The sequence below is a fragment of the Elephantulus edwardii genome, unplaced genomic scaffold (genome assembly GCF_000299155.1).
Source record: "Elephantulus edwardii isolate Elephantulus edwardi_28Jun2011 unplaced genomic scaffold, EleEdw1.0 scaffold00016, whole genome shotgun sequence".
NCBI lineage: Eukaryota > Metazoa > Chordata > Mammalia > Macroscelidea > Macroscelididae > Elephantulus > Elephantulus edwardii.
This window is the reverse complement of record NW_006399766.1, coordinates 17,611,284-17,636,406: the sequence shown is the minus strand read 5'-3', so window position 1 is coordinate 17,636,406 and position 25,123 is coordinate 17,611,284. Positions and strand designations below refer to the sequence as shown.

General features: G+C 40.6%; 1 protein-coding gene across 1 annotated transcript in view; it reads left to right on the top strand.

Moving 5' to 3' along the window:
• MOSPD1 (motile sperm domain containing 1) overlaps positions 1-24,744 on the top strand; it is a 42,922-nt gene extending 18,178 nt beyond the window's left edge. Inside the window, exons 2-6 of the mRNA XM_006881813.1 lie at positions 12,521-12,775; positions 12,885-12,960; positions 15,364-15,581; positions 22,174-22,335; positions 24,713-24,744. Coding sequence (XP_006881875.1) covers positions 12,622-12,775; positions 12,885-12,960; positions 15,364-15,581; positions 22,174-22,335; positions 24,713-24,744 — 642 coding nt within the window. The 5' untranslated portion in view covers positions 12,521-12,621. The remainder of the gene's footprint in view (positions 1-12,520; positions 12,776-12,884; positions 12,961-15,363; positions 15,582-22,173; positions 22,336-24,712) is intronic.
• Positions 24,745-25,123: the final 379 nt, after the last annotated feature.

Here is a 25,123-nt window from a genome sequence, read left to right as displayed (position 1 = left end):
AATCGGGATGGGTGTGTCAGAGGCAGTGTGATTGGCACAGGATAGAGCAGGGTTTAGGGCTGTTGTACATAGGGTCGCTATGAGTCGACGGCACATAACAACAACATTGTAAAACAATAGCATAAAATCATCAAGGTCTGTGGAGACCAGAGTGGTTGTGAATGGTTGCTTGGATGTGGAACTTGAACTCGGTTTTGAAGAGTGTGAAATGCCGCAGAGAAGAAGGGGTCAAGCTTCGTTTATTTATATGCCTTAATGAATAGTTGGAGCCCTGGTGGCATGGTGGGTAGGTGGGGCTTCTTCTGTTCCATTTCACCAGAGGAAACCCTGTCGGGCAGTTCTTGAGGTGGTCATTTTGAGAGTCACCTTGGGTTGGAATTACCAGACAACACTGTTTTAGTCTTACTTCAGTTGTGTTGTTGTTTTTTTTTGTTTTTTTAAAATGTGGATACTTACTGACATCAATAAGCAGTATCATGATAGATGGAGAAAAGATTGAATCCATCGATGATTTCATCTTACTTGGATCCACAGTCAGCACCCTTGCCCAGCATTTAAGAAACTAGAAGATATATTGCATTGGGAAAGTTTGCTGTCAGGGATTTCTCCAAATTACTGAGGGGCAGTGACGATAGTTGGAAGACTAAGATTCAGTCCATGGCTTTTTCAGTCATTTGCGATGCTGCTGAGATCTGGACAGTGACTAAGGATGACAGAAGAATTATTGATGCCTTTGAGTTCTGGTGTTGGATTAGAGTACTGAATATCCCATGGACAGCCAAGAGAACAAAGTGCAGCCAGAGTGCTTCCTGGAGACAAGGACGATGAAACTTCGTGTCACATACTTGAGGCATATTGCTGGAAGAGGCTGTTCCTTGGAGAGGGACATCATACTTGGAAAGGTGGAGGATCAGCAAAAGAGAGGAAGACCTTTGACAAGATGGATTGACGCAGTGACTGCAGCAGTGGGCTGAGTATACCAGAGATTGTGACGATGGTACAGGATAGCACAGGGTTCAGATCTGGTGTTCATAAGAGTTGTACTAAAAAAGTTAAAAAAAGGAGTTGTACTCTACTCAATTCCTAACAATAGCATAGTTACTAAGTCATCATCAGGAAAAGCAGGTATGTGCATTTCACTTAATGAAATGAATTGTCTTTTGCTTTTTAACTTGTTACGAGATTGAGACAATGTGTATTAAGTTGACTTGCATTTTCACCCATCCTTTAAAAACTTGAGAAGCAGTGAAATTTCCTAGAGAGGAAACCAGGGAGGCAGGATTGTAAACTGAGAGGAGACCGTTAACTGTTCAAGGACAGATGTGGCCAGAGACTAGGGGTTAGCATTCCAACACATAATTTTGGGAATTATGATTCAGTCTGTAACAAATGGTGGCGAGGAGACTGACAACTTCTTCATGGTTCGTGGGAAAATGTATTCATATTCAAATTGTATAGTGAAAACTTCAAAGTAAAAAGAATTCCTGTGAAGCCATCATTCACAGCCAAGTTTCTACTCTAGCCTATCCTGACACACCTCTCATCCCTTCAAGTTTGAATAGAGAGTTATGTGTGTTTGACTAACCATTTCATACTCCTCTTTTTGCAGAATATGGTACTGGATTAAGACATTGTCCCATCTTTGTCTTTCTTTTTGTAATGAATTTCTATTGCATGTAAGAAAATGATTCTGAATAATAGAACTTCTATTTAACACACAATTGAAGGTTTTCAGTATCTTGTTAAAAGATAAATTAATTAACAGACTTTCCCACATGTTCTTTCTAAATCCTTTCTTGCATTTCAAAACTGGCATCCCTTTCAAATTAGGCCCTAGCGGAGTTGTTTAATTGAATTCTCCAGAGTGGGTATTCACAGGCTTTCAAAGTTAAAAAAACTCCAAATGGCTGTTCAGAACAAACTCCCCCTCCCCTCCCTGTCACTGAACAGCTGCCTCTCCAGAAGTGACCAATGTTGTTTTATTGGGTATCCTTCTAGAGATATTTTACTCCTCAACAAACTCAGTTCATTGCTGTCAAGTCAGAATCAACTCAGCTGACTCGGCAGTGGGTCTTTAGAGGCAGTAAATTGCACGACAGGAAGGAGCTTGCCCATCTTTTGCTGACAGAGTAGTTGTTGGATTTGAACTGCATGTCTTTTGGCTTGGCCGCTCAACTCCTTACTGCTAGACCGCCCTTATTTTACCCAAATCCAGGCAAACAGGTTATCTTTTTTTTTTTTTTAAATCTTTCTTTTCCGTACTAATAGCATATTTTTCTGTACTTAACTTTTCTCAATACTCAACCATAAAGCTTGGAATCATTACCCAAAAGCTTAATTTTACTTTCTGATAGCTTGTATTCCAGTGAATGGACATTTACCTAATGGACATTTCTAGTCTTTGGCTACCAGCTACAGTAACAACTAACTCTTAATGAATATCAAACTCTGTTCTACATGCTTCACGTAAAATATTTTACTCAATCCTCAGTGCTTCAAAGAAAACCTTTTACATACATGATTTTTTAAAATATGTATGATTTTTACATACCCATGCTGTTGATTTTACATATCCTGTGGAGGGGCTATGAGTTCAAATTATTAGCCTTTAGGTTCGCAGCCTTGCACACTCGGTATCCTTTAATGAATGACTAAACCCACAAACCAAAACCTTAAGTTGATTCTGGCTCATAGCTACCCAGTATGACAGCGCAGAACTGCCCACTAGGGATTCCAAGGTTATACATCTTTATGGACGCTGACCATCAGTTTTCTCCCACAAGTGGCTGGTAGTTTTCAACCCCCAGACCTTTTAGTAGTGGTGGTGGTTATGTGCAGTTGGAGCTAGACACTCCAGCATGCTTTCAGAGGCGGTAAATTGTTCATAGGGTTGCTGTGAACGACTCGACGGCACGTAACAGCAACAACAAATTGCATGGGAGTAGATTGCCCATCTTTCTCCCAGGGAGCAGCTGGTGGATTGGAACAGATTACCTTCAAGTTGACAGCACAGCTCCTTACTAGGCCACCAGCAATCCCCGACTGGTTAGCAGCCAAAAAAATAGTCCTATTCATGTGCTTTACTCGTAGCACCATTAGGGATCCTGACTCAGAGCATTGCCAATTCAAAACCAGACTCATTTAATCAGGTGCTTTCCAGAATAATCTTAAGGAGCTCTCATGTAGGCAGCATAGTCTATAGCATGTAGCACTGCTCACTAGAATACTCCTAATTTATCTTGTGGTGGTGACATAATTCATAGCATGTAGCAGTGCTAACCAGAGTAATCCTGATTTATCTGGTGGTCATGACATAGTCCATAGCAGGTAGCAATCCTAACCAGAATAATCCTAATTTTCTTGTAGTCGATGAACAATTTGATACAGTGAAAAGAATAATAAACTATTAGGCACGCGAGCTTGCTTTAGTTTTTTCCTTCAGTCTAGTCTCGTCACTAGTAATAATACCAGTAACAGCAAATAGAACATTACCTGGCTCTCAATAAGTGCTGAGAACTTTCCATACAGAAATCATTCAAAATACATAATTTTTAAAGTTTGTAGTCTTATGACTTATACCTATGTTAGCTAGTAAAACTGTCCATACACATAGGTGATCTCTAAAGACCCTTGTAGCTCATTGAAATATACAAAGTAAAGGCAACACTCGATTGAACTGCCTGGATGCTTTAGCCTTTTGGGCAAAAGGAGAATGGTGGTCTGATACAGCCTGGGTTAGATAGGATCTGCCATTGCATCTGCTCTTCCTTTGCTCTGGATGCCCTCCCTGCCCCCATCACACATACATGTGTGTGCCCTTTAGTGCTTAAAGGACCACCTCAAATATCATTGCTTGGCCTCTATCCCGGATCGACTTCGTCATGTGGTCTTCTGATAGTTTAGAACTTTATGGACTGTGGTGTGTCTTATAATCAAGGTACCTTGAGTGAGGGCAGTTGTGCATTTTTCATCCTTGTCTATCTGATCTCCTGACATAGCCCTTTCTGTTTGAAAGAAAGGAATACACATTTGACTACATGACTATAAATAGAAGCTCTTGCACTTTGGACATGTTATCAAGAAGGGAAAAGCATATTAGCTTTGGTAAAGTAGAGGATCAGGAAAAAAAAAGAGGAAAGATCCTCAGTAAGACTGATTGACAGAGTGGCTGTGACAGTGGGCTCTGACATAGTGGTGATTGTGAGAAAGGTGCAGGACTGGTCAGAGTTTCGCTGTGACTCAGACCTGACTCAGTAGCACCTAACCAAAACAAAAACGAAAACATATTTGGTGGAGATTGGAAAGGCTTCTTCAACCTGAGTCACAGCTCTTGAGCCCCAATGTTGTTGTTAAGTGCCGTCGAGTTGCAGGCGACTCATAGCGACCCTATGAAGGAGAGTCTTGATGCTTGGGTGCCTTTCATCCTCTCTCCAGGTGCATAAGGTTTCCGGAGGCAAGCTATTATGGAAGTGGACGCCACTCCTCCTTCCACACTTGTTTAATCGGGGAGCTCCACCCCACTCCAGTCCACACTGGGTAGCCAACCATTAACGCATTTGTCACATCTGTGTCACAGTGTTCAGCCTCACAGCAACCACAAGTGACCTTGGGACGGCAACTTGTACACCAGGGCTATACGACCTAGAGGAATGTCTGAACAAAAACAATTAAAGACTGGCTCGAGGGCCACAGGCCCGAGGGCACTTTTGTCCTTGAAGCCACTGGTGCCTTCAACCCAAGGCCAAGCGTGGCTCTGATAAAACCCAGCAATATGTTTGTTAAGATCTCTTGAATGTGTACAAGTATGGAATGGCTTGTGGCCTGTTTGAAATCTGTGAGTGAGCCACAGGATGAAAATAAAATTATTTCCTACGAATGAATGTTGTAGCTGTTGCATTTTATTTAAAAAAAAAAAAGCCCCGCCCGAGGGTGTGAGCTCCAGAAGAATGTTGATGAAAATTCAATTAGGAAATAAACAGAAACATCATACTTATCAATCAGGTTTCGTCCAGCCACAACTCTGTAGAACATATTCAGGAAACCCAGAAGGGGAAAAAAAAGCATGTAAAGTGTTGGAGACAGTGGCTCTTACCAAACCTGTGGGCCAGTGAGGATGAGGGGAGGTGGAGGCACCGTGAAGTGCTCTCATGTGGCCGTCTCCACTCACTGCTCCTGATTCTGTTCTCAGAGTGACCCTACTTTGGGCTTCTGAAGCTTGTAAACCTTTTTTTTTTTAAAAAAAATTATTAATTTTAATGAACATTTACAGAGATTTTTGGATTTCCATTCATTCATTGTTGCATTTTTCTCCCTGCCCACCCCTCCCCTCCAGTTCGCTCTTCTCTTTGAAAAGTAAAAGAAAAATTCCTTCATTGGTATACAATTCCCACCCCCCAACTCCCAGTACACTCCACTAGGTAACCTTTATTCTGGACTCTTGTGATAACCATAATACCCAATCCTACATAGTTTTTAAACTGTTCTTTCCCTCATCTGTTTCCAGGCAGTATACATAATTTATCCAATATTTCTCAGTCTCACCCCAACCCTGATGTCAGTCCCATTCTACAACAGTGGCACTGTGCAGTATTTGTCCTTTGGTGACTGAGATATCTCACTCAGCATAATGTCCTCCAGGGTCACCCACTTTGAATAATATTGCATGAGTTCTTTGTTTTTCAATGCAGCGCAGTGTTCCATTGTGTGAATGGAAGCTTGTAGATCTTAATGGGAAGAGACTGCCCATCTTTGCACAGAGTGCTTGTGCATTTGAACCTCAGGAGACACAAGGCCTTTTGTTTCGCAGTGTAACACGCAACACATTATGGATGCTCCCACCAGAGCTCCCTTACTCATTGTTGTCAAGTCAGAATCAACTTGTAGCTGACCCTCCACTGGGTTTTCAGAGGCTGTAAAACACATGGGAGATTACTCATCTTTCTCCCATGGAGCAACTGGTAGATTTGAAATGCTCACCTTTAGGTTGACAGCAGAACTCCCTACTCACTGTGTAGTGTGTGCCATACAGTCAGAACTGACTGATAGCTGACCCTCTAGCTGGTTTTCAAAGGCAGTAAATCGGATGGGAGGAGATTAGTAGCTGGTTGGTGAATTCAAACCACGTGCCTTTGGGATTGCAGTGCAGATTCTTACCACTAGGCCACCCATTCTCCCCAAGAGGTCTTTTGTTGTTGTTGTTGTGTACCATCAAGTAGGAACTGACCCATACCTGACCCAGCAGTGGCTTTACAGAGGTGATAAATCACATGGGAGGAGATTGTTCTTTTTTCTCCTATGGACCAGCTGGTGGGTTCAAATCACATACCTTTGCATTGGCAGCACAATTCCTTGACACTAAACCACCAGACAGGACAGACCTGTTTGTTCTCTTGGCAGTCCATAGTATGTTCAAGAGTCATGAACGGCCAAGAGAACAACTAGTTCCTGGAGAGGGTGAATTGAGTTTGCTCCTTGGAGGCAAGGATTTTGAAGCTTTGTCTCACATACTTTGGGCATGTTGCCAGGAGGGACCAGTCCTTGGAGAAGGGCATAATGCTCAGAAGGGTAGAGGGTCATGCAGAAGACGCCACCAGGTGAGATGGACTGACTCAGTGACTGTGACAATTGGATCAGGTGTGTCTGAGATAGTGAGGCTGGCTCAAGCTAGGGCAGGGTTCAGCGCCATTGTTCATAGGGTCACGATAGATTGTGGTCAACTTGATGATACATAACAACAAGAAGCCACCAAAGCTCCCTTAGGAACTTTGAATTTTCATAAAAACGACAAAGCTAAGGGAGCTCTGGTGGCCTAGCAAGAAGCTGCACGGTTCAAATCCACCAGATGTTCTGCTGGAGACAGAGGGGCAATCTCCTCCTGTATCAGTCAGATCCGATTTGAAAAATAACCCCCCTCAAAAAAAAAAAAAACAACCCAAAAAAAACAAAAACAACTACAAAGCATTGCTTAGCAAGTTTGTATATGCAGGTTCCTCTCAGGGTACTTCAGCTTGGCTTGGCTTTCAATAGAGGAGAAACATAAAAATGATTAAGTGAATTCTCCTATCCATGGTGCCAAACAAAACTAATTGTGAGTTCGATGGCAGCTCATAGCAACTTTATAGAACAGAACTGCCAACACTTAGGGTAAAGGCTGTAAAGCTTTATGGCAGCTGCCAGTCACATGGATTTGAACCACTGTTGCTTTGGCTAGAAGCCAACTTCTTTAAACTACTGTGCCACCAGGGCTGATGCTTCCTATGCTGTGTGAAGGCATTAAATGTTTTGCTCCCATGTTGTTGTTATATGCCATCGAGTCGACTGTGGCATGTTGTTGTTAGGTGTCGTGGAGTTGCCCTAAGAAAAGATCTGAGCCCTGTCCTATTCCTGTGCCATCCTCATCATCTCTGACATACTTGGGCCCATGACAGCAGTCACTGTGTCACCACCTGATTGAGGGTCTCCTTCTTGTTAGCCGACCCTCCACCTTTCCCAGCACGATGAGTGCTTCACCATTGCTTCCAGGAACACTCTGGCTGCTTTTCCAAAACATTTGCTAGTTCTTTCGGCAGTCCGTAGGATGGATATTTAGCACTCTTACCCTAAATCAAATGCGTTGATGTGCTAAATGCGTTAATGGTTACCCATGGCCAACAGTGTTTGGTGGAGCTCCCCAATTAAAACAAGCCTGGAAGCAGGAGTGGCATCCACTTCCATAATAGCTTGCCTCCGGAAACCCTGTGAACCTGGAGAGAGGATGGAAGTCACGCAAGTGTCGAGGACTCTCTTTCATAGGGTTGCTATGAGTCACCTACGACTCGACGGCACTTAACAACACCACCACCATCCTAACTCACAGCTCAAAGGCATCAATCAATTCTTCTTATTCATCCTTATTCATTGTCCAGTTCTCAGATGCATAGCAATTGATTGAAAAGACCATGGCCTGAATCAAGTGGACCTTAGTCTTCAGACTGATATCATTGTTCCTCAATAATTAGGAGAGAACCTTGACTGCAGACTTTCCCAGTGCGGTTAATCTCCTGACCTATTGGTTCAGTGGTTAAAATTTTCTTTTCTTTTTGATCTTCTGTCACAAGTGCTTCAAGTCCTCCTCACTTTTAGCCAGCAAGGTTGTGTCATCTGCATACTACATAGGCTGTTGATGAGTCTTTCTCTGATACCAATGCCAAATTCTTCTTCATAGAGTCCAGTTTCTTGAATAATTTGCTCAGCATACAGATTGAATAGATATGAAGAGAGGATACAACCCTTTTCTTAGTCTAGGTCTAGGTTATGCATGAGCACAATGAAATGTTCTGGGATTCCCATTCTTCTCAATGTTAGCCATAGTTTGTTATGATCCACATAGTCAAATACCTTTGCATTGTGAATACAACCTAAATAAACATTCGTCTGGTATTTCTTGCTTTCAGCCAGGATCCATCTGACATCAGTGATATATCCCTGGTGCCACAGCCTCTTCTAAACCCTTCTTGAATTCCTGGAAGTTTCCTGTTTATATACCATTCTAGTTCGTTTTTAATGATTTTCAGCAATATTTTATTTTCATGTTATATTAATGATATTGTTTGATAATTTCCACATTCTGTTGGATCATCCTTCCTGGGAATAGGAGCAAATATAGATCTCTTCCAGTCACAACTAGACAGCTGCCTTCTCAATTTTCTGGCATAGACTGGTGAGCATGTCCAGGGCAGCATCTGTTAGTTGAAACATGTCAATTAATGCCCCATCATTTCCTGGGGCCTTCCGTGCTCTTATCATATGGACCAAGATTTTAGTGCTCGCCACTTCTGTCTGGTACAATGATTCTATTCTCTTCATCTTCTTTTGATACTTCCTAGATCATTCAAGATTTTGTCTATAACATTACTAAGTATTGCAACTCAAGACTTGATTTTTTTTTTAGTTCTTTTAGCTTGAGAAATGTAAAGCAAGTTCTTCCCTTTTTATTCTCAAATTCCAGCTCTCTGCACATTCCATTATAATACTTTCTCTTCTCTCTGAGCTGCTCTTTGAAATCTCCTATGCACTTCTTTTACCTCAGCATCACTTCACTTTGTTTTGGCTTCTCGAACTCTAGTGCCGTCTCTCCTGACATCCATTTCGGGTGTTTTTTTTTTTTTTTTCTCTTCCGTCTTTGTAATGATCTTTTGCCCTCCTCATGGATAATATCCTTGATAACATCCCACAACTCATCTGGTTTTCTTCGATCATTGGTTTTCCATATTTCAAACTTGTTCTTAAGATGATTTAAATTTATGTGGAATAGATCTAAAATCATGTTTTGCTTCTCATGGAATTGTTTCATGTTCTTTAGCCTCAATTGGAACTTACCCATGAGTGGTCCAGTCCACAATCGGCACCTGGCCTGGTTTTGACTGCTGATATTGATTGACCTTCTCAGCACTTCCTTCCACCAATGTAGTCAGTTTGATTCCTACGCAGCCCATTTGTGTTTTGTGTTTTTTTTTTAATTGGTATTTGCAACGAATAAATCATGGAATGTACAACATTCAATCATCCTATTTCCAACCACATTTCTGTCACCAGTTCTGTACTTCTTGGCCACCATTTTGTCTTTATTGTTTCCAACTTTTACATTCCAGTCATCAGTTATTATAAACACACCTTGACTGCATGTTTGGTCAATTTTGCACTGCACATTCAATTTCCTCCTCTTTGGATTTAGCTGTTGGTGCAGATATTTGATTAATAGTCGTATTATCAGGTCTTCCTTTGTGTGTATATTATCCCATCACTCACATTGTACTTCAGGATAGAACTTTATGTTGACTTTTTAACTATGAATGCAACACCATTCTTCTGTTTTTCATTCCAAGAATAGTATGCTTTGTAATTATCTAGTTCACAGATAAGGTACTGAATGTGTGTGTGGATAATATCCTATCACTCAAAACATTGTACTTGAAGGTAGAACTATAGATGTTTTTCACTCCCAGCATGGTATACCGTGTGATTTTCTGATTCTGAGTGGCCAAAGCCAATCCAGTACATCTCTAATGCCTAGAATAATGTTGTTCATGCATTTCATTTTTCACAACTTCTGGTTTTCCAATGTTCATACTTTGTACATTCCATGTTCCAACTATTGTGCTCGCTTCGGCAGCACATATACTAAAATTGGAACGATACAGAGAAGATTAGCATGGCCCCTGCGCAAGGATGACACGCAAATTCGTGAAGCGTTCCATGTTCCAACTATTAAAGGTTGTTTACAATGGCTTCTCCTTATTTTTATTGACTTCCAATCTGGGCTCTACTAATACTATAAATACCTGTGTTCCTCTGTTGTCCATAGTGTTTTCAGAGGCCTGCTGTTTTACCTCAATTTGCTATATTGAGACAACATGCCAGAAATGTCACCCATGGTGGACAGGTTTCAGTAGAGCTAGCTACCAGATTAAGACAGACTAGGAAGCAGAATTAGCCACCCACTCCTTAACTAGCAGACAACTGTGACATAGACTATGCAAACTAACCTGTCTTATTAGTTTTTGTGGTTTATGAATTGTGATTGCTATACATCCATTTGTGACAACACTTAATCTATTCTTAAAATTGAAAGTTTAATAGTATGTGCCTTTAAGATCTATATTTGTTCCCATTCCAAAGAAAGGTGCTCCAACAGAGTGTGGAAATTATTGAACAATATCATTGATATCACATGCAAGCAAGATTCTGCTAAAGATTATCCAAAAACGACTGGGACAGCACATCAACAGAGAACTGCCTGAAGTGCAGGCTGGGTTTAGAAAAGGCCATGGTACTAGGGATATTATAGCTAATGTTAGATTGATTTGGCTGAAAGCAGAGAATACTAGAGGAATGTGTTTCATTAATTATGCAAAGGCTGTGTGTCAGAACAGAGCAAGGAAACACTGCATGGTTCAAAATTGGGAAGGGTGTAACGCCAGGGATGTGTTAACACATCCCTGGCATTATCTCCATACCTTTTCAACCTATATGCAGAACAGATTAACCGTGAGACTGGGCTCTATGAGAAGTGTGGCACCAGGATTGGTGGAAGATTGATCAACAATCTGTGTTATGCCGATGACACCACCCTGCTTGCTGAAACTGAGGAGGACCTGAAGTGCTTGCTGCAGAGGGTCAAGAACTACAGCCTGCTATATGGATTAAGGCTCAATATCAAGAAAACAAAGATTCTCACCACTAGGCCAGTCTGCAGCATTGGGATGGATGGTGACGAGATTGAGATTGTTCACAGCTTTCATTTGCTTGGCTCCACAGTGTACACTCTTGGCACCAGCATTCAGGAAATAAAAAGACGTATTGCGAGAGGAAAGTCTGCTGTTAGGGACCTTTTCAAAGTACTGAGGAGTAATGGTGTCACTCTGGAGACTAAGGTACAGCTGATACAGGCCATGGTCTTTGCCATCACTTGCTATGTATCAGAGCTAGACAGTGACTAAGAAGGATGATGCCTTTGAGCTGTGGTGTTGGAGAAGAGTATTGAATATGCCATGGACTGCTAAGAAAACAAACAGGTTCATCCTGGAGAGGGTTAAACCATGCTACTCCTTGGAGTCAAGGATTCTGAAGCTTTGTCTAACATACTTTGGACATGTTGCATAGAGGTCCTTGGAGAGGGACATCATTTTTTTTATTATTATTTTTGTGTGAGTGTACCGTCAAATCAGATCTGACTGGTACAGGAGGAGATTGTCCCTCCTTCCCCGCAGAGCATCTGGGGGACATCATTTTTGGGAGGGCAGAGGGACAGAGCAGGAGAGAAAGAAGGAAAATTGATGCCTTTAAGCTGTGGTGCTGGAGAAGAGTATTGAGAATACCATGGACTGCTAGGAAAACAAACAGATTCATCCTGGAAAGGTTAAACCGGGTGGCTCCTTGGAGGCAAGGATTCTGGGGCTTCGTCTGACATACTTTGAACGTGTTGTAAGGAGCGACCTGTCATTTGAGAGGGACATCATGCTGGGTAGAGTAGAGGGACAGCGCAGGAGGGGAAGACCCTCTATGAGGTGGATTGATTCAGTGACTGGGGTAATCAGGATGGGTGTGTCAGAGACAGTGTGATTGGCACAGGATAGAGCAGGGTTTAGGGCTATTGTACATAGGGTCGCTATGAGTCGCAAGTGACTCGACGGCACATAACAACAACAACAACACTTTAAAGATCACTTCTTGAAAAGCTAGTGGTTGACTCGAGGTAGAAAATGTTATTACTAATTTATTCAAGTATTTATTAAATTTTATCATAGGTCAAAATCTTGAATGACAAAGGAACATGCATATTCACCTTCCTTTCCCCCTTCCCCTAATTTGGTAAAAGAAGCCAAGCAAGCAGAGAGGTCAAAAGTCATGTTTAAAAGAGTTAGAGGGGGGAAAAAGTATTTGGAGGCATGTTTGAAGGCAGCCTAATCGATAGCAGGGCGGTAGATTAATGAAAATGAGCATAATACAGTTTTTCCTCTTTCTCTCTTCCTCCTCTTTCTAGATTGCCAAGATGTTTTGGAGTTTTTAACTGAAGCTAAACCAAGTCCAAAGTAGATTTGAGACTGTACAAACAGAAGCCACAGCGAGGGGGATTCAGTGCCAATGCATCAACCAAAAAGACAACCAGAATTTGTGGAAGGGAATCTTCCTGTTTTCGTGTTTCCCACTGAGTTAGTATTTTATGCAGATGATCAGTCAACACATAAGCAGGTGTTGACTCTCTATAATCCCTATGAGTTTGCCTTAAAGTTCAAAGGTGAGTCTCCTGGGTCTCTGGTGGGTTCTAACTAGTCGCTACTAATTTAAGACTTGTAGAAACGAAAGTTTTTGAAACCACTAATGGCCGTTGTGACTTTTTCTTTCAGTTTTGTGTACTACTCCAAATAAGTATGTTGTCGTTGATGCTACAGGTGCAGTAAAGCCTCAGTGTTGTGTGGATATGTAAGTCAAAATCACTTCCTGGTAACACGTTTTAAGTGTGCTTTTATTTCTGTTTTTAACTCGGAGAAGATTCTTTCTAGAAACTGCCCTTGTGGGCACTTAATACTTTTTTGGGGAGGCGGGAAGGTTTCCCTGAAAGTTTTAAGTCTGTCAAAATTCTTTTGAAGATGTTCTAAGAAAACAAACAAACAAACAAGGATGTTTTAAGAGAATTTCAACAGACCAACCAAATACTTGATTATATTTCAATACAGCAGAGCTAACGTGTTAATATTTATGGGAACACCCCTCACTTTGTGTCTCTAAGCATAGCAAGTTTATCTAGGAAAGGTAAAGTTCTGACTGACTTTCTTTGATTTCTCCAATATGATTATAATGATGGGGAATTTAGCTTATTTGGAACATCCTGTTAGTAGAGTGAATAATATCCTACTGTTTAGAACAATGATGAGATGCATTCATCTGAAATGGTGCAGCTAATAAGGCTGGAAGCGAGTCTCTGCAAGTGGGTGCCTACTCATCTGTAAAAGGTGATCTGGGCTCTTCCAGATCATTTAATCTTAAAGTGTCAGATAAATGAGTATTTGCTCAAGCTGTTCATATTTAATTTTCACTTTAGAACTAGTGGTGTCCAGATGGACCTCCTGACTGGCCCCCAGGGTAAACTGCTGAGTAAACCAGACCCGTGTAGCTCTTCGGAGAGAGGCAGCTGCCGAAGCCTTTCCTTTTGCATAAATACATGTTCATTATCCCAGAGCTCTAACATGATGGATCTTTGAGACTGTGTTTTGGCACATTTGGGACAACCCCCCCCCCCTTTTTTTTGGTTGTTCTGGTAGTGACCACCTATCTACATAATAAAACATGCTGCCTCAATGCACGTTTCTTTTGAATTTTCACTAAGTAGCAAGGACTATTCAAAAACATGTAACCTCTGGCCAAATAAATGTGCTACCTTCCAGTGTCGGATTACCCAGTAAGCAAGGTAACCGTGGGTTTGCTAATGTAAGCTGCACAATGTCATATTTCCACCACACCAAAGGTTATGCTTCTTCTAGGTTTAGCTGGCTTCTGACCCTCTCCCAGCCCCTTTCCTATGGAATCAAAGCCTCTTTCAGATTCCCAGTCCTTGACAGAGCAGCCTATTGGGTAATCAACTTCTGCCTTTTGACCCAGTTATTCTGTGTCCTTTACTAAGAAAATAAGTGGAATTGCAGATAATGCAAAGGAAAATCCCAGTGGTTTATACTTTTCCTTTCACTCAGTACAGACATTGTTGGAATGAGTCCATAGCTGGCCCTCCAGCAGGTTTTCAGAGACTGGATTTCATCTGGGAGGAGATTGCCCGATTTTCTCCCATAGTTGGTAGATTAGAACTGCCTGCCTTTGGATTGGCAGTGCAACTCCTTACCTACCAAGCCACCAGAGCACCCTTCTTTTCTTTTAGAGGTGTATGATTACCTTTCTGCTGCCTTGATCATACTGGGTGAATTCCTTATTCAATTACTTATTTTCACCTGCATGTGTAGAGTTCAATTTTAAGTGTGGGATGAGGTTATTACCTGAAGAAGAAATGAATAAGAATTGGTGGAAAGAAACTCTTTTTACACACAGATTTCCCCTGCTATCAGAATGTAGAGCCTTCCTTTACAACCTTTTGTAAATTGAAAGAGGGTAATGTGAAGAAACAAATACCATTATGAATTAAGAGGAAAAATTGTTGAGATTTTGACTTCAAAAAGAACTTCTCAAATCAGACAGAACCACATGGGAAACCAAAGCTCACATGGCCACTGTGTTCACAGACACATTTCAAAGCTATGGGAGCTTGAAACCGCCATGCTGAGTGTGGCTTCAATGAAGGAGCCTGGTGACACTGCTCTCAATAGGAGCAGCTTTTTTTTTTTTTTAAAAATAAATAAGTAAGTAAGTAAGTAGGTAAGTAAGTAAATAGATAGATAGATAGATACATAGATAGATAGCATTGTCTTCTGATTTCTTTGTGTTAATGTAGGTCCTTTGTAGTGAATGGAAGTTTTTGGTAAAATTGAACTGATATGAAGCAAACTTTCATGAAGCAGGTGATTTCTGTATTCCTGTATAGTAAATAACATTACACACAGATATTTCAGAAAAAATTATGTCATTGCCAAAAGAAGTTTATTGTTTTTATCTAATGTGTCTAAGTAGAATTTATTACTTTCTTTCATCAGATATCACAGAATTATCCATCTGGGGGGTGGTTATACTGTGAATTTTTTTCTTTTTTTTAGCATCATTAGCAAATTTCTGTTATTTAAGTATTTGGTTACCAAGTTAACACTACTTGGCTGTTTTAGAATCTCTGATGGACAGGCTCCCAGAAACCTAAACGGCGTTTGTTGGCTTTTCTTGCTGTTGCAGCGTGATTCGGCACCGAGACGTGCGGTCCTGTCACTATGGTGTAATAGACAAGTTCCGGCTCCAGGTTTCTGAGCAAAGCCAGCGGAAGGCTTTCGGGAAGAAGGAGATTGTGGCCACTCTTCTCCCATCTGCAAAAGAACAACAAAAGGAAGAAGATGAAAAGAGAATAAAGGAGCAGTCAACAGACAATTTATACTTTGAGCAGTCATCGCAACCAGGTAGTTTTTGAAAGCTCTACTTAGATCTCCCATGTTTCTGACTTTGTAGTAATCAGAGCAACAGAGGATAACTCCGAGGAAAATCATGTGTCGCTTTGATTTGAGCCTCCACAGCCTCTTTTGCCGCTTGACAAACCAACCTAGCAACCAGGTGCCTGCGTGACACCAAGTGTCTCAGGCTGGGCTTCCTGAGGCTGGAATAGCTCGCTCCATACTTATATAAGGAGAAAGCGCAGATCTTTCCGTGGCTTTTTAGACACATAATTATTTTCAACTCAGAAGACACAGGCTATGATGCTACTACAATTTGGCAATTACATACTTTCTCTTTTTGTGCCTTTCCTATATCCTTTTCTCATTTAATTAGTTTGAAGGAGGAGAGAGATTGTGTTTGGCAATAGACCAAGCTTAGTGTACTGTTCATATTATTTTGGAAAAAATCTCATTAAAGTTGAAGTTAATTAAACTAAGTAGATTATAATATCCCCTGTGGGCTATTAATTGAATCCCTCTCTATTCCTCATTTCCTTCCAGCTTAGATATTCAGAAGTGTTATGATATATTCTTTCAACGTTGACACTATCTTCATATTCAACTCCTTGGTGGTTATTCCCCCTCCCTCTTGGATTCTCATTATCGCCCCCGAATCCCTCTCATGAAAGGAGGAAGATGAAAATTTCCATAGGAAAACATGGAAACTTTGTGATAGTCATGTATGAATGTAGTAAAGCATCTGTCCTTGAAATTGTAACGTTATATCTGAGGGATTGTGTTTAATCTGCTTGTCATTACATTAATTCATGATCTGTATCGGTTCATTCATCACAGACTGTATTTTAATATGATGGGGAGTAGTGCCTCTTTGACTGTAGCCAAGCGTCTTGTCAGTCCAGAGGGAGTGCCCTCGTTTCTTGGTAATGCCATTTTAGCATCAGGAAAATAGAGACTAGGTGCCAGGGAGTAGCTTCCTCTAATTAGCTGACACAATCAGCTTTTCAAGCTGAAGGAGAACTTCTGTCAAATATACTTTGAAGGCAGGTCAGTACGGTGAAGCTGACTCTTATGAAATGCAAGGTTCTCCGTCTTAAACATCTTCTCTAGTACAGAACCCAGAAGCCAGATACACTGCTGCCAAGTAAGTTCCAACCCACAGTAGCTCTCCACTGGGTTTCTGAGGTTGGACATATTCATGAGAGTAGATGGCCTATCTTTTTACCTTGGAGCAGCTGGTGGAGTCGAACTGCTAACCTTTTGGTTAGCAGAGCAACAGGTAATGCAGTCTAAGAAAGGTGCCATGATGAGTATTTGGGGTTTGACTTTAAATTAATAATTTAAAGTAGTTGTTAGAGTGCATTCTTAAATTTAACAGATGGATTTAATAATCAGGTATAGTGAAGATGAAGGTTTAGGTGAAATGTGTGTGTGTGTTGTTGTTGTTGTTGTTAGGTTCCAACGCATAGTGACCCTATGCGCAACACAGTGAAACCCTGCCTGGTCCTGTGCCATCCTCACAGTTGTTATTGGGCCCACTGTGACAGCCACATTGCCTGTCAGTCCATCACACTGAAGGCCTTAAAGTCACCAATCGTGATGTGCTTCTTCAGGGACTGATCATTTCTAATAACATACTCAAAATAAAAGCCAAACTTTCACCATCCTTGCTGCATGCTTCCAAGGCAGATTTGTTTGTTCTAGCAGTTCATGGGCTAATCAGTACTCTTCTCCAACACACGATCCAAAGGCATCAGTCCTGCTTCAGTCTTCCTTATTCATTATTCATTACGCTTTCACATGCATATGAAACAGTTGAAAATACTGAGTGTTAGGCCAGCTACACCTTAGCTTTAAAGTGACATCCTTATCCTTGTCCTTTAGCACTTTAAAGTTCTTTGACAGAAAAAAAGTTCTTGCCCATTGCAGTATGTCATTGTTTTACTTCTTGACTGTTGCTTCTATGAGTGTTGATAGTTTATCCAAGTAAAATGAAATCCTTGACTGTGTCAGTTTCCTCCTCCTATTTTTCACAATGTGGTTTATTAGTCTAGCTGTTTTCTTCCTTCTTCATAAAGAATTGTTTTTCCTTTATGTTTAGATGCAGTCTTTACTGAAGACTTTTTGGAGGCAGAAGTGGCTTCCACTTCCTAAACATGCCTCTGGAAACTTTGAATTTTGATAAGTTATAGAAAGGATTCAGGCCTTTTTGTTCATAGGGTCTCTATGAGTTGTGCTCGACTAGAAGGCAATCAGCAACAACAACTATAATATATAGTCTTTGATCATCAGTAGTCCTTCAAGTCTTTGTTCTTGGCAAGCAAAGTTGCAGCATCTTCATTTTGCAGGTTGTTAATTAGCCTTCCTTCAATCCTGATGCCTCATTTATATGGTACAACTTTACAAGATCGATAACCTGTTCATTGGAAATACCTCTTTTTAAACAACAGAAATGGTCATTATATACAGGAACCAGATCACTCCATCTACAGAAAGAGAGGCTAAAGAAAACTCACTATCTCAGGATTAGAGGATGATTCATCAACATCCTGTGATAAGTAGATGACACAACTTTTCTAGCAGAAATTAAGAGACCTTGAAGTACTTACCAAAAGATCAAAGACCATAGCCTTCAATATCATTTATGCCTGAACATAAAGAAAACAAAAATCCTCACAACTAGACCATTAGGCTACATCTTGATAAGTGAGGACAGATTGTTTTAATTTTCTATACTATTACACCAGGTTATCAGACCCCTTAATAACATCATCTGCTGGCTCCTTCATTGGATCCATTCCAGTTTGTAATCAAGTATATCTTTCTTTTGAAGAAAGAAAAGAAATTCACTATCAATCAGAACAAGGTCAGGGCTCAACTACAGAGCAGACCATCAATAGTCATAGACAAGTTCAGGGTGAATCTGACAAATAATGAAAACAAATCCACAAGAGCCAAAATATGACCATGAGTATGTCATTCCTTAATTTATACACCATTACAAGCATGAATTTAACACATTGAACACTAGTGATCCAAGACCAGATGAGTTGTGGGATCAATGACATCATACATGATGAAAGCAAAAGGTCATTAAAAAGAGGAAAAAAGGAAAAGACCAAAACAGATGTCGGAAGAGATTATAAAAGTTGCCCTAGAACTTAGAGGAGCTAAAGCAAATTGGAGAAACATGTAAAACAGTTGAATAGGGGATCAAAGGGTAGTTTGAGAAAAGTGATAATGAAATGTACACAGACCTGGAGTTGTTAGAAAACCAACTCAGCATTTCTCAAGCTGAAAGAAATTAATCTATTTCTCTCTCCCCCCCTTCCTCCCTCCCTCTCTCCCTCCCCTCATTTCTTGTAATTCAGGTGAAATCATCCTTAAAGGGTTAAATAATAATAGTATTACTTGAGATTTTTTTTCCCCCCAAACCACTGACATTTTTGTTTGTTTCTTTAGGGGATTTTATTTTTTTAAATTTTACTTTATACTGGTTTGCATACAAAGTTCGTAAAGTTCATATACATTGTTTTTCACACTGGACCTTTCCCCTTTCCGGTAATTACCAATCTCTCCACCCACCCATCAATTTATTTAAGCCCCACCCCCCCCCATCCTCCTCCTCGCTCTACAATAATGGTCCTATACAGTATTTGTCTTTATGAGACTGAGTTAGTTCACTTAGCGTAATGCTCTCCAGTCCCTCCCAAGTTGGGTACTTATTTACAAAATCATTGCTCCTCTGTGCTGCATAGTATTCCATCATGTGAATGCACCATAATTTCTCAATCCATTCCATTGTGGTCATGCATTGGGCTGTTTCCATGCTCTTGCGATGGTAAATAATGCTGCTGAGAACATTAGTGTACAAGTTTCTGTGAAAAGAAAACCTACTGATTAGGAACAAATATTTGGCAATACTTTCTCAGTTGTCTGGGTCTCATAATGAAAGTTTACGGAGTCCTGAAGGGCCTCTAGAAGAAAAAAACTGATGCTGCAATTACAAAATGGGCAAAAGACATGGAAAGACTTTTCACAGAGGACATTCAGATGGCAAACAGACACATGAAGACATGCTCCAAATCACTGGGTATAAGAGATATGCAGATCAAAACCATGATGAGGTGCCATCTCACCCCAGTAGCAGTGGCAAAGTTTAATAGGGCAGCAAGTAATAAATGTTGGAGAGGATATGGTGAGATAGGAACTCTTATACAGTGTTGGTGGGATTGTAAAATGATACAGCCACTCTAGAAGGAAGTTTGGCAGTTCCTCAAAAAGCTGGACATAGAAACTCCATATGAACCAGCTATTCCACTGCTTGGAATATACTCTGAGAAAATGAGAACTGAGGCGTAAACCACCTACCTTTCCTTATGAACTTCACCATCCCAGGGAAGAAGAACCTTTCACCTCAGAGAGGAAACTGTCAGCCAAATGGATTGACACAGTGACTACCACAGCACTTTGAAACATGACAGAGGTGGTGAGAATGGTGCAGGATGGGGCACGGTTCACAGCCGTTGTTCAGAGGGTCACTGTGAGTCCTAGTCAACTGGACAGCACCTAACAACAAAAACAAACCTCAGACAAATAACAAAATCATGTGTATAAATGTTTCTAATGTTGCATGTTTCTCTTTCTAGACTTTTGTCCATGTGCATAAATAATATTCTGTATTTTGTTTGTTTGGGAGGTGGTGTTCTTTTTTTTTTTTTCTTCTTCTCCCATTTAACAGAAGTATAACTAAGTGAAAACCCCAGGAAGTAAGTAGGCTTTCAGAAGATAACAAAAGCCCAGGTTATTAAAAGAGATGTTTTCAAAGATAACAGCTGTTCCTTAGTGGCTTTAATTACATTATTAATGAACCACTATGAATGTTTGAGTCTGTGCCCTCTGGCTTAAGAAAATTACACTATTATTATTTATAATAACAAAAAATTGAAAATGACCCCAATTTCCATCCTTTGAGTTCTGATTAAATTATGAATAGCCGCAAGATGAAATACCAGGCAGGCGTTTAATAGAATCCAAGAGACTGATAGATTATTATGTGCTAACAAAAAGAAATTCAGATATCTTTTTAAGTGAGAAAAAAAGAAATCGTTTATGTAATATGGTCCTGTTTATAAAAAAAATACTTTTTGTGCTTGTATGAGCATTTACAAAATTATCTGAAGATCTGTGCCAACCTGTTAACAAAGAAGGGACAAAAGAGAAAGCTTTACTTTTTTCCTTTGTGAAAAGTTTTGCAACAATCTTGTTACATGCGGTTGAGTTGACTATGTGTGCTGGAGAACAAACCAACCCCTGCCTTCCTGATCCTGTGCCATCCTCGCAGTCTGTTCTGCTAGAGCCCAGTGTGGCCGTCACTTGTGTCAATTCTTCTCCTTTAGAGTCTTCCTTTTTTCCACTGACCCTCCACTTTTCCTGCCTTAATAAAAGGCAGTGGGAAACTCCATTTCAAAACTTTTCAAAAATATAAATTCTTTTGCAATTTTTTTTAAGACTTACAGTTCCTTGCGGTACCTTTAATTTTTGGTGAGCAATGTGATTGTTACGTTTTCCTGGAAGATGCATCCTTGTAACAAATAGAAAGCAAAAGGTGCTTTATAAATATTAGCCGAAAGACTTGTTTTTGTAGGAGTCTGTGCTTTTGCTTCATTGCAAGACATATGAAATTAGAATTTGTTCCTAGCTTTTTTACTTTATCGAGTTATTAATAATTTAGAAAAGCTGCATTTACTAATAAAACAGTGTTATTAATAAAACACAGGTTTTGGGTTGCTGTTGGCTATTCCTTCTAATGAAAGGAAAGGTAATGGGAAAAGTCATGTAGTGGAAAGTGCTGTTACTGGGTTTCTTAAAAATATGAGTATGCCGAACTTTTGCATGCTTTTGTACTGGTATGCTACTAATGGGGTGGCATGGACAGCAAGAGTTTTCTCAGCAGCTTCATAGCACTCAGTTGGTGGCACTTTTTGGTGCCTTAACATTTTCAAAACTGGAATTAAACCTGTGTAGATACTGTTAGAATAGATGGGAACGTGAGTGCAATAACTTCCAAAACTGGTGCACACCCCAGCAATCCATTAGGGTACAGAAAGAAGGGATCAGCTTTTCAGTTGATAATTCTTTTCTGCCTCTTTTTGAAAATTGGTATGTTTTGTCCAAAGTATAATGATAGTACAGTTGTCACTTGTGTATCGTAACACTGCAACAGTAGGTTCAAGTGCAACAGCAATTGTGAAGAGCGAGCAGTGCGTTTCATTGTGTTGTACATAAAGTTGCAGTGCATCAGAATTTACTCAGTGGCACCTATCAGTAACAAGGTCCATGTGTATCATTTATATATTAAACTGTAGCAAAAAGAGTAATGATTACTGTTCTTTCCAGCAGGGACTTTACAATACTGTTGCATCATTCTGTCCCATATGCCTGGAAGCAGTGAGTTATGGACTTCCAGCAGATTCACCTCTATAGAATGAGGTGGATGAGGAAGGAAGGGGCCAGAGAAGTGAGAGACAGCCCGTAACCTACCACGCTTTGCATGGAAGTGTGACAAGAAGCAAACTTAGGGCTTTTTGTTCTCTTACAGAAAACAAAAGTGCCTCTTCAGGCCCTAGTTTACTAACTGTCTTCCTGGGAGTGGCTTGCATTGCAGCCCTGATGCTTCCCACGCTGGGAGATGTGGAATCGCTGGTGCCTCTCTACCTCCACTTAAGTGTGAATCAGAAACTAGTGGCTGCATACATTTTAGGTAAGTGTTTTGAAGACATGTTTGGAAAGGTAGTCTGAGAAGTTTCCCACTTTCGACAGGGTGCAGTGCTAGCACTTTTCTTTGACTCTGTGAAAAATACTTGCCTTTCCTTTTCTGCAAGCTTGCCGCCTTACACAGGTTCTGGTATTGGTAGGTTTTCCTGCAGTTCATTCAAACAAACGTTCAGCTCCTCCTACCACACGTCCAAGATGAGGAATGTCAAGTGATGTTTCTCAAAATTCTTCAGCTTTCTCTTTCTGAAAATTTCAAAAATGTCTCCTAAATTGTTACCCCACCTCCTTCTGTCTGTCTGTGCTCTTTCCTCCTTCACTTCTTCATCTCCCCTACGCTGTCCATCCCTACGGCTGCCTGTTTTGATTTTATCACCACTCCATTCAGAACCCTTGAAATGATCTCCATAAATCCCCAGAATGAAGTCTAGCCCTATAGTTGGCTTTTTACGACTCTGTAATCTAAGCGCTCTCTGAGCCAATTTTGCCAAGCCACCCCCTATATAAATCTTTTGGTTTTTTTAGGGGGGAGTATTTTTTTTTTTACTGGAACAAGTAATACCATTTTTAATTAGGGATTCTATGGTGGGGGGAAGAATTCTTTTCAAATGACTGGAATAGGAGATTTAAAATCTCAGCTTTTGGAAGAACCATTTGTTTTTGCCCATCTTGTACCTCTCCTCAGACTTGTACTGGGCATCCCACCTCACCTTGTGTTTAAGAGCAGGGCCTCTGAAGACATCCTTGTTGACAATGATTTTGCCCAAGGACATATCCACAGAGGACCTTGTGGGCATGAGGTGACTGTAGTTAAAAACTTTCACGAAGGACTTGATCTTTGACCTCTCGGCAGTTTTCTTCTTGCCCACAGCAGCTATCACTTTTTGGGGATAGCAGTCAATTCCTGCTACAAGAGCATCGCTGTAAGGGTGGCCTGAGGTGCCATCATCAATATTCTTGACGATGATGGCTTTGTGTCCAGAGTAATGTCTGGCCAGGAGTGGCACCACCTTCCCGGGTTTCATGAACTTCCCCATTTTGACAGCAACCACTCAAACCGACCCCTATATAAATCTTGGATTATTTTTGTGTTTGTCAAATGTGTTGAAGCCAGCTTTGACTCACAGCGACCTTCCTGTGTACAAGAAATCCTGCTGCCCCTGCCGCATCCTCAAATTCTCTGCTGTGGTTAAAAGGCCATTCTGGTAGTACAGTGCCAGTCCTTCAGCTTGAAGGTCTTCCTGTTTTCTGCCAGCCTTTCACTTTACCAAGCCTAACGGCCCCTTTAGAACCCCAAAATGCTCCACTTCATGTCCTTACACTTGCCATTCTCTCACATGAAATGCCTGCCCAGCGCATCTCTTGGGTTTTCTGTCTTTCCTCTATCTGCTAAGTCTTATCCCAGCCTTGGCTCTTTGGGACTTCTGTTTGGACTGCCCAGGTCTGTGTGACTCATCTTCATCACTCATTCACTTCCTTGACCACTCTTCGAGGGTGTAGCACATTCATCTGTTACTGCATTGTTGTGGATATGTATATGGAGTGTCTCCAGAAGAGACTGGCAAAGCAGTGGTACCACACCTCTGCTGCTTTGTGACCCTTGAGTCCTGGGGTAATGATAAGCTCCACAATGTTGCTTTGTTTTGGGGGCGGCAGTTTTATGGTAACAGCCCAGCATTTATTGAGTACTTAGCAAGACGAAGTTTAAAGGCCAGTTTTACATGTTTTGTATCATTTGATTCTTACTGCAGTAGCAGATTGTAGATTACTCCATGCTCAGTGGCACAATACTCAGCCTGATCTGGCATCATCTTCATATCAGACAGTTGTGATCTATATGATTTCCACTGGCTGAATTCTGAATTTTTGGAAGTAGATTACCAGAGTTAGACAGTCTTAATCTTGCAGCTCTGCTGCAACTTGTATAGCATTCTATACCTCCAATTACAAATGAGAACCATGGTAACAGAAAGTTAAATGTACTGGGACAGAATAACCAAAACATTAAAGTCAAGGTAGTTGACCTCCCCAATGTTTTTGTTGATAAAGTCCACTAGCTTCACTGACACTTTTGAATGGTATGTCTGCTATTGTTATAGCTGATGTGACCAGATACAGTTGGAAGAAAATTTTGATGACTAAATTAGTTATGGCCTGACATTAGTGATTTGATTGAATCTATCCAGTGACAGGCCTTTGCTCTGAATTGGATTTCTCCTGTAAAATATCAGCTGTATTTAAATTGACTCTGAGTTCTTGGCCAAGTTCCTGCTTATATGCTGTATTTTATTTGCTCATTGAGGGAAGATTCTATAAAATGCATGTCTTTTCCTGTTTATCTTTTCCCCCCCTCCCTTCTCTTTCAGGTCTTATCACAATGGCTATACTTAGAACATGAGCCAAGGATTTCAGCTGACTTCTGAAGTAATTTTATCTTCCAAACACCATGAATGTGGACTGCCTTTTATCTCTGTTTCACTCCATTAACATGCTACAAATGATTTAAAATAATCGCAAATGTGTAATATATATTTTGAATTACTCTTCTCATTTTATTTGAAGAACTCCAGCGCATCATGCTAAAGACAGAAATGGAGTTTCTGAGTGACTCCTATGAAATGATTTTCCCCCCTATGAAATGATTTGAAGAAATTCTTTTTATATCAATACATAATGTACAAATGACTTTAAATCAGGCACTTGTTACTTTAGCCTCTTTTTCTAGTTCCCTCTGATTGTTAAGCTCATGTGTCTGTCAAAGTTAAAGACTAAAAGGG